At 38.0% G+C, this 10,782-nt stretch overlaps 1 protein-coding gene, 1 non-coding gene and 1 pseudogene across 2 annotated transcripts; 1 reads left to right on the top strand and 2 right to left on the bottom strand.

Annotated features, from left to right (window-relative positions):
* Positions 1-38: 38 nt before the first annotated feature.
* Positions 39-110, bottom strand: TRNAE-UUC (transfer RNA glutamic acid (anticodon UUC)). The gene has a single exon. It is a non-coding gene; the product is annotated as a tRNA-Glu (tRNA).
* A 2,195-nt stretch (positions 111-2,305) lies between these two features.
* LOC137715378 (probable phytol kinase 3, chloroplastic) lies at positions 2,306-7,029 on the bottom strand (annotated as a pseudogene).
* A 662-nt stretch (positions 7,030-7,691) lies between these two features.
* LOC137715695 (uncharacterized) lies at positions 7,692-8,759 on the top strand. The gene has a single exon (XM_068455032.1). It carries the CDS (start codon positions 7,692-7,694, stop codon positions 8,757-8,759), a length of 1,068 nt encoding a protein of 355 aa, XP_068311133.1.
* Positions 8,760-10,782: the final 2,023 nt, after the last annotated feature.

The following is a 10,782-nucleotide window of genomic DNA, read 5'->3' as shown; positions in this document are numbered from 1 at the left end:
TGGCCAAAAGTGAAAAAATAATCTGAAAATACAAAAAGTTCCGTTGCCGGGAATCGAACCCGGGTCTCCTGGGTGAAAGCCAGATATCCTAACCGCTGGACGACAACGGATGTTGTTCGTAAGTTGACAAATAATAACTATCTAATCTCTGACCTCTCTTCGAAGAAAAGGGGCCCTTTTAATTACTCACAATCTCCAGGTCAATCGCATCCTATTAGACCCTGGTTCGTCGGTCAGCGTTCTGCCCCTACATCTCGAGCCAACCAAAGCAGAAGTTAAGGCCAAAATATTTCCCAAAAGGACATAAAGATTTAAGACAACCTCAAAACTATAGAGTCAGTCAGAATCATCAGCAATTCCTAAATTCAAGCCATTTTAATTATTCCCCCAACTGCCATTTTATTTGGGTTGACACAAATTTTACTGTCTACCTAATTTAAATTTTTGGATTGAAATTTTCTTGTTCCAAGTGATAATAAGGAGGTGAGCTATGAAAAATAAAATCTCAAATACCAAAAGTCACTCTTAACCACTTGAGTTATATGTTTTTCAATTAAACATGTTTTGTGCATTGAACTTTGCGTCTCATCAAAATTAGTCGAGAAATCTAAAAATTGGCTAGAGTGTGAATTGATTGCCTAATAATAAAAGTAAGCTTGCATCTGTCGCATTGGCAACTAATAGAGGCCTAGTAGGTCAAAAAAAAGAGTAGCTTGAATTTTCAAAGTCTAAATTTTAAGTGGTAAGGTGAAAAATTAGATTGGAGTGTGAATTGCTTCTATCAATAATCTTAACTAAATTCGTCCAAAGAAAAACCAAACATGGGAATAGAAAAAGTGGTTTTTCTAATTACGATTTCCCTACACATTCAAAACCTGGCAAATATTCACTCTTGTGCGAGTTTGATCTCCACGATTTTCTCCTTAACAATTAACTATATAACACACTAACGATATCGATCTGCTAAAAAAAAGTTGGCAAACTGATATCCAATAGATATATCACGATAATAAAGTAAATACATCAAAAGATTCATAATTACATTGGATACTCGTGTGCTATATACTACAAGAATAGTGCTATCTACACACCTATTTTTATTTATGACACATTTCTCTCAATTTCGATCATCTGATCAAATGAATTAAAAAGAAAATCAATTGCAAAAAATTAACAAAAAATATATATAAAATAAAAATAAATATGTAAATAGCACAATACATACTGCAATCATTTCATAAATACCAATTTCTACTATCACCGCCTTATTTTTATTTTTTTTTTGGGAAAAATCACCTCCTTATTTTGAAATACTCAGTAAGGACATGATAAGAGATATCCTTAGCCAATTGAGTCCACCAAAGTAAACGCCAACTAAAAGGCTTTCAAAAATATTGGGCTGAGAATGATGGACCCACTAACCCATAAAATCCAACACAAAAAACAAGATTTGGATTAAGAAATCCTGGCCCACCAGGCCCATAACATCCTTGGATGGTTTGTCACTTGTCGCTTGTCACACCTCAAAAATGTTAATGAGACATTTTTGCCATTCGACGATTTTGTTCTTATATGTTGTAGTCAGACACTTCACACTTCCAACCAAAAAAAACAACTCACACAAAAAAAAATAACTCACATTTTTCTATTACGGTTTAATAATGTTCTTCTGAACTAAGTAGGAGTTTAACTTTCGCATATGACGAATTCAACACAAGGTTATTATAGTTGATTTGTTATGAGTCTTAATTTACCCTTTAGGGTAATGTATCATAGTATTTAGAAGAAGAAAATAGTCTTTTGTGTGACCATAACATTGTCAAACATTTTCTTATTACATGTGAATTAGTAGCATACACAACGAAGGAAGTAGCATACACAACATGACCACGTGATGGAAAGATTTCTTAGTGTGTCCGGAATACGGTCCAGTACATCAATTATCATAATACAAGTGGTTGGATATTTGAAAAAAGAAATTTCCAACTATTTGTATTAGGAATAGTCCATGTGTTTCATACATCCGGTCAATTTGATCCTCGTGTTTTCAATTTGGCCAAAAATGTAATGCCATGAACCCCGTCAACTTCATCTTCGCTAATCTTTCAAAATCTTGCTTTACTTTCTAAGAAAATTGTAATCTTAAAAATTCTCGTGCATCTGATTTGCAAGCCTGCAAATAGATGTCTACAAGCCTATCTGTTGCAAAAATATTTTGAAGTCTCGTGGTCTCGAGTGCATTTAATGGATTTACAATGAAATTACATTTTTGTTTCAATTTTAACGATTATTTAAAGGATTGTCTATGATTGGCTAATGGAGATAAACACGAAGACCAATTTGGCCAAATTAGAAACACGGGCATCAAATTGACTGATAAAGTAAAACACTTAATCGTTTTAACATTTAAGTCTTTATATTATGACATTTGATGTACCAAGTTGTGTTCAATATTCACTAAAAAATTTCTCCACGTGACGGCTCCAGATCATTTCGTTACTGACAGGCATAAAAAATAAACCACCAATACAACTGTCTAGTCGCAATAACTTAGCAAGCAAAAGAGACTAGAAATTCAGAGATGAGGATGGTGACAGAAGCAGCAGCTTGGGCACCTTCCATGGCTCCTACGCCTTCTTCCCCACAAGACCAAGACGGGATTCGCACCTTGCTTGACAGGCACTACGCCTTGCATGGAGAGGTCATGATGGTGGTTGTGATTCTTCTGTTTGCTGCCTTCATTTTCTGCCTTCTCGTGATTTCCCGTCTCCGGCGAGCGAAGAATTGTCATCCGCGATCTTCGCTCGATGAAGACTCCAACGTCGTTCGGAAGCCGTGTAGTTGTTTTTCATCATGGTTTATGAAAAGGAGGGCAGATGAACATGGTGCAAGCTCAACAGAGTTGCCATTGAGGAGGTGTAGTAGTGAAGTTATAAGAAACCCTAGTTCATAACGTTGCGGTTTCAACCCACCTTTCTTTTTCCTGTTGCACGCGCTTGTTTATTTCTAGCCCTTGGATTGAATATATCGAACCAGAATAAGCGTGTAGAAATGAACAAAAATGTGCAAAAGGAGAAAAATGGTGTGCGGATATCATTCATGCTGTACTCGGAGAACTTTGCGTAGGAGCTTTGGTGTCTGGGCTTTGTATGGCTAACATGTAATCGGGGATGTGGTTCTGATGAGAGCCTTCCATGTCGGTATCACTCTAAAATGTCTCTTTAACCCCTACAGCTTGTCTAAAGTAGGCTTATATATCTGTGTATTTATATGGTCTGAATTGTCAATCACCCACCAAAATATCTTTCTATTTTAATTCATGTTTTCTGGTATTATTTCGCTAAATTCATCTGCCTCCTTTGAGTTAGTAAAATGATTGATATCGAAAACTTCTTTCAAAACTTCGCCTCAAGGAAGAAAGAGCAGCTCTTCATATCGAAGAACTTTGTTTCGGTTTTTTGTGCTCCTGCTACATGTATCTGTGATCTAAGCATTTTCTGGAACTCAAAAATGCATAAACCAGAGTGGAAGATTGTGCAGCAAACATTTTCCGTTGATTTGTGGGCTAAATTAAGACTACATAGAACACATACAGAAAATGCATCGATGCACGCTGAATGCTTCAGATTACAAGAAGAAACAGAGTCTTCTTATTCATGCAGGAATGGTAAATAATATGCAATGTCATGAATTTTCACGAAAGAGAATCGCGGTTTCATTGTTTATTGATACGGTATTATTGTTACACATAGTAAAGCTAATAAACAATGCTAGAGTACACGTACAATACAACACCCAATCAAGTTGGCCAGCGGCAACTGATGGTTGTTCCCCGAACTTGCCTTCATCGATTTTCCTAATTTGGCTGCTATTTACAAGGGTTCCCCATATCAGAAAACCAAACTGCCAACTAACACAGAAGTAAGTGAAACTGTTAGGTTGTCGTCAAGCTCAGTGCTTATGGGGAGGGATTCTACCAGTGCCGAGGCAAGAGACACAACCAAGAAACCCAAAACCATGCCCCAACTTTCCTGAACAAACCCGAAGCTGGAGAAATAGTGCATGTACCTGTCACAGCATTACCAATTGTTAAGAAACATGCTAGATTCTGATATTCAATCCAGGTCTGAAAGAGCAGAAAAGTAAACCAGCAAAAGCTACCCGATAGATGTTAAAAAACCAGCAGATGCCATTGCAACACTACCAGCTATAGATTTGTTTCTGTTGTATGGAATTTTCTGAGTACCAAACCGCCTACCAACAATGTCAGCTAAACCTGAAGCAATCAAGTAATAGAAATTTGAGAGAAGTCCTGAGCAGTTCTGCTGTGAGATCTAGTGTTTTATTAAAAAAAAAGAAGTCCAAGAGAACAGAATGGACAAACTGAATCAATTAGATGTACCATCTCCAGCGCACAAATTGCATATAAGAGCAATTGCAATAGGAGAAGTTCTCCAATAGATTAGACAAGCCAAGGTTATTGTCGTGGCATAGTACAGTGGTCCCTTGAGAAGTTCCCTGATGCATAAAGTAAAGGTTAATTAAAAAATCATCGCATCGAACAAAATTTGTTTTTTGCCTTTGCTCATACATAGCTCTGTACAAATTTTGGTTCCCGCTAGCACGTATTGCAAATTAGGTGGCCAATGAAGTAGTAAATAACCAAAACCTATTCCTTCTGTTGGCCAATGAGATGAAGCAATTTTTCCTCTGGTCAAGCTAAGTTTTTTAGGAATTGTGGCATGAGATACTTGGGTCTTCCATCCGTCATCTCTGTGTTAAATTATGGGATTCAGTTGTGAAGAAAGTAGAGAAGAGATTGAAAGGATGGTAGACTATAAGTTTTATCAGATTTGAGTTCGGGCATTGTGTTGATTATCATCTCTCTCTTTACAGTTCTACGCAAAGTTACAAACATATCGGAAAAACTAATGAGACATTTCTTTTGGAATGTTTTGGTGAAGGGAAAAGAGGTCATATGGTAAGTTGGGAATTGAAACTTACCGCTACATTTGCCCTTGTTTTTTATATTATGTTAATAAAAATTATTTTGTTTTTCATAAGAAGATTGGGGTCAAGTAGCTGGGTTACTTCACAGCAAATTAGCAATGAACTCTCTACAAAGGACCAAAGTCAGTCATATTTGGGATCATGGCAGAGATATTCCACTTGACATGGTTGAAGTAACAGATTGTTCAAAACCACTACCTGTAGTCTCCGTATCTGCTCATTGATTTCACTGTGGCTTCATCTTTCCATATTCCAAGTCCCAATAGAAGCATTCGGAAGATATTGAGGCCTGGAGTAAGAGATGCTAAAAATGCTCCTTGAAGGCCAGAACTGCAATTGTACATAGTAGCTATTATTGAGCAGATTCATGAAGAAAAGTATTACGACTTTTTTAGTCAAGAGAGTACCTGAACAGTGGCCAGCAAAGCATGAAAACTAGGCCAATGCTCACGTGCACAAGCTTTCTATTGAGATTCTACATGAGAAAAAGTAACTGAATTCAAATGGGCAGGCTTCCAAGACAAGTTTAGTTGAGAAGGTTATGATCGACCACCTTGAATTATAATAAAACGTTATAACGATTAAGTTGAATCCAATGTCAAGATTTTGCCCATCAAAATACATATATTGGAGCAGAACCCAAGCTAGGATCAGATACCCTTCTCCTCTATCTGAACTGAAGAAGGCAAAAAGCCAAGCAAAAGTCTTAAAGTAATAAATTTACAAGACCAATGTATCATAATCAGGTTCTGACACAATAATTTGAAACCATTGCTTGCTATGTAGTATTATGTGCACATTTATGCTTAGAGGCCCCGAATAAAGCTGAGAATTTGATCAATGACGTACTGCATTAGACAAAACTGTAAGGCCCAATACAACTCCTGGATTGTAAGACCATCTAGTACATCCCATTCTCAACTGATCACTCCCTTGTTTGGGGTATAATGATCCATAGCATAAAAACTATATAACAAATCTAATTGCAATCATGCTATCAAAAGATGGTAATAGATAAGAAAATCTGAAAGCATTTTCAGCATGGATAACTACCATACAGAACCCCTAAACACTAACAGATCAAGTTTTAACAAAGTCATTCTTTAGTCTATACTGTTAGAATGTGAAGAACATCCCAAAACCAATTGGCAATATGCAAAGAGGCTTAAGAGCATTTAAACTATCATCCATGACTACAATTCTGGGACGCGGGATTCACACTCTCAACATTAGCTATTGCTTATACCAACTACATTCACTTTTGCTGCATGAGGCATCAGCCTTGAGGCATGCTTTTGGTCCACTCTTCGCATCCATGGCGGCTTTAGTGGAACAACCAAGTACGCTTCTTTGATACTCAAGTATCAAACAGCCTCATTTGGAAATTGGAAGTGATCAGTAATTAGTGCACCAATTCAAAAGTGTTACAAATTTCAACTGTTAACCCATTTGTGTTACAGTTCTTAATTGTCAGCAAAAAGATCAGTACTTTCCTACAAATCAATCAAAACCCAACAAAACCCACCAAGGCTAAGACCAAAAATAGCGTTCCCAAATAGAAACAGTACAAAATACGTACAAAATACACATTATACGATTAAAGATGGGATTTTGACCTGGTCGAAGATCCCACGCTTGGCGGTTTCTTCCCACAACAGCAGGAAGAAAAGAGCAACGCCGCCTGCAATTAAGGCGGCGCAAATGTCAGCAACCACAGGGTTTTCTGGAAGCATAGTGGAGGGAGCTGACGTCAGTTGGCTGCGGCGAGCCCGACGCTTGGAGATTGTTGTGGTGAGTGGGAATCTGAGTGAGCCAGCGACAAGAGAGGGTGGAAGTGTCTGAAATTGATTTGGGAATGAGAAGAAGAAGACCGAGTCTGGAGGTAGAAGACGATCTTGGAAGGCGGCCTACCTGGCAGAGGAAGGAAGGAACGTGGCCTGGTTATGGCGTCTATGGCTACTGGAACACAGGCAAGGCAGAAGTGCATTTCTGCTCCAATGAAATGCTCCGAACTTGCGTCTCTTCACCGGCACTTGCTTTATTTTAATAAAACAGTTTGTTTTTATTTTTTTTATCACTTTGACTATGAATATTTTTCTTAGACCATTTTCAATGGTTGGGCTAAAAGCCAAATATTTTAGTCCGAAAAATTTAGCTTTTAGCCCAGAAACAACTTTTCTACTCCAACCGTTCTGGCCTAAAATTTTAGCCCGGGATTATTAAAGAATGAACTTAGGATATTTTTTTTCTTAAATTAAATTTTTTTAAAAAAAAATAAATATGTAGATTGTCGTAAATTAATTTTATGAACATTTGAATCTAAAAAAATTTAAATTCCGATAAATATTGAAAAATCACTAAATTTCCCACAAAGCAAGCCGTCAACTTTTACCAATCTTTCAACCCTGGGCTAACTTTCAATTCACCAACCTTTCAACACCAAATTTTCAATTCACCAACCGTTGAACACCAAACTTTCAACTTTCACCAACTGTTCAACACCAAACTTTCAACTTTCACCAACCATTCAACACCAAACTTTCAGAAATCATCCTCTATATAAACATATGTCCAATATTTGTTTATCACACAACCTTTCAACCTTCAATCATCCTCTATATTCACCAATATTTCAACTTTCAAAGAGTTTTTGTTTCCTAAAAATCCTCAATATCTCATCAATGGGTGATAGAAGAAGGCGTAGTATGGCAATGCAGATGACACAATACCAAGCAAGGATGCAGATTGAGGATGCAGAATTGTTCACTGCTGAAGTTGAACTTATCAACTCGTTTATGCAATCTGAGCACGATGGCGAATCTAGCCATCGTGGTTCTGTCACGGAGCGTTCATATGTGCAGCGTGATAGAGAAGAGTGTCATGATCAAATGATGAAAGATTATTTCATCGAGCGTTCGAGATTTCCTTCTCATGATTTTTGGAGGCGGTTTCGGATGAGGAGAGAGCTTTTTGAAAGCATCTTGAATGCAGTTGTCAATCATGACCACTACTTTGAACGGAGGGTAGATGCCACAGGCCGACAAGGTCTATCACCTCATCAGAATCTCACATCTGCTTTTCGCATGCTAGCTAATGGATGCTCTACAGACTCAACTGACAAGTATTGCCGACTTGCAGAAAGTACTGTTATTGAGAAACTGATGCGCTTCTGTAAGGCAATTGAAGGCATATATGGAGCCACATACCTCCGCTACCCAAATCGTGCAGACTTGAAGAGACTTCTACGCAAGGCAGAAAAAAGAGGCTTCCCTGGCATGATAGGAAGTCTCGATTGTATGCATTGGGAGTGGAAGAATTGTCCTACTGCTTGGGCTGGCCAATTCAAGGGCTGTCATGACAAGCCAACCATCGTGCTCGAGGCTGTGGCATCTTACGACACATGGATTTGGCATGCTTTCTTCGGCGTTCCTGGATCAAACAACGATATCAACGTTCTTTGGTCTTCTCCTTTATTCGATAATGTTGTCAATGGATGGGCACCAGAATTTCGGTACAAGGTAAATGGTAATAGGTATGAGCTAGGTTACTACCTAACTGATGGTATTTATCCTAGTTGGTCTACTTTTTTCAAAAGTTTTTCTCATGTGCAAAGAAGAAATTATATTCGCAGAGGCAAGAGTCTTACAGGAAGGATGTGGAGAGAACGTTCGGGATTCTACAAGCTCGATGGGCCATTGTTAGAGGGCCTGCATGATTTTGGCAGTCCGAAGACCTCCATTCAATCATGATGACGTGCATAATTTTGCACAACATGATTGTGGAAGATGAGTACATTGAAATTGAAGAAGATTCAGACGAAGATGTGGATGATGACCAACCAACACATGCAAGAGCTATTGCAAAAGATGTTAAATATCTCGCTCCAACCACATATGAGACCCAACAGGATAGGGTCACCTTGAGTGAGTATATGAGATGTTTAAATAGAATTCAAGCTCCTCAATGTCATGACACACTCTGTAAAGATTTGGTTGAGCATGTATGGCGCCGAGAAGGTGAACGTTGATGATGTTGGTTATGCATTTATGTAATAATTTTAAGTGTACTATGTTATTATTTTCTAGTAATAAATTTAGGTGTCTTTTTGTGCAAAGTATTTTGTCTAGTACGTTGGATAAATGATTAAATGGAGGTTGAATTATTGAAGGCATCTATTCTACATCAAAGTGGGGAATAATAAGACATAAATTATTGGATAATTAATAAGACATAAATTATAATTCACAAACCACAATTAATAAACTTAATTAATAAAGCACATAATTCATACACTACATAAATTTAACAATCATATCCACCATCTTCACTTGGTGATGGACTTCGTTGAAATGTTGGGATATAGGGTTCAGAAGATTCATCATCTTGAAATATACTCTTTGAGGCAGACTTTCGCATAATTTCCTTTTGCTTACCACGTAAGAACTTCTTCCTCTCTGGAGTGTATTTGCTAAGGTCCTTCATCATGAATTCAATTTCAAACCTATTTTCCTCCCTATCCGAGATTTCCTTCATTTGCAAACGCATTCGGGCCGCTTCTTCTTGGCGAGCGCTATTAGTTTCGTTCAATTTTGCCATTCCGGTATCAAAGTGTCCACTCATCAGATCTTGGGACTTCCCTTTTCTCTTTGCTTCCTTTTGCTTATCTCTTCCTGGGGGCCTTGCAAAAGAAGGAGATGAGGTCCTTTCATCAACACCTTCATCAACACCTTCATCTCTGACATTTGTCTGTGCAACTTCACGTTGAAATAATCTTCCCCATTGTTGGTCCGCATCGGTTCCCTACCTTGGACAATCCTTGAGGATGTCCCAAGCATGTTGCAACTTAAAAACTTGATTTTTTGGTGTTACTCTTGTCTTGTAAATTTCCATTGCTTTGTCACCCTATGCAAAAAATACATAAAAATAATTAGTTGCAACATAATATTATGTACATGACAAATAAAATATCAAGAACAAAACTCACAATTTATATGGTGTTCCTCCCACTAGCCATGCCAACCACGGCTCTCTCCAAGCTTCCCTTCCATAAAGTGCATGCTTTGTTGATAGTCTTCCACCGATCATAAACACCACCACCATCCCGCCTGCTACCATTGCAGTTTTCTTACCATTGCAGTTTTCTTGAAACTTTGCAATGATTTTATCTCACAAAACCTTCTTATTTTGATTAGTACCAACTGCACCATCTTCGCTAACAGAAACTCATGCCAAGCATAGAGCAATATCTTCCTCACAAGTCCAATTATGACATGTAATATGCTCTCTTGCCATGTTGAACAATTTGGAAATGGAAAGAAATGGTAGAAAGATAAATTGGAAGAATTGTAAGAGAAATTTGAGTTTTGTGTGGATGTTTGAACAAATACATAGGTATTTATAGAGTTTTTGGTGAATTTTGAGTTAAATAATTTTTTTTAATTATTTTAACCGTTAGATTTAAATTTGGGCCGTTAGATCTTTTTTTTTTTACCGTTAGATTTGATTATATTTGATCTTAGCCGTTGGATTCAATGTATTTTAAAATAACATATTTTAAAAAATCAAATTTGAATCTGGACCGTTGGATCAACCAACGGTCCTTGAAACGCAACCGTTGAAGGTGATCTGGGTGGCTGACAACCCGCTCACAGCGGGGCCCACCCTGTCGGGAACGGACAGCAAGCGCTCCGCGTGGGGGGCGTTGGCGAGTGAACGGGCTGAGACTGGCCTTTGGGCCAGCGAGTCCAGTCGCGCGGGGGGGGGGGGGGAATT

This window comes from Pyrus communis, chromosome 14 (assembly GCF_963583255.1).
Source record: "Pyrus communis chromosome 14, drPyrComm1.1, whole genome shotgun sequence".
NCBI classification, from domain to species: Eukaryota; Viridiplantae; Streptophyta; class Magnoliopsida; order Rosales; family Rosaceae; genus Pyrus; species Pyrus communis.
Note: the sequence above shows the minus strand (reverse complement) of the source record. Positions and strands in the feature narration are given on the sequence as shown.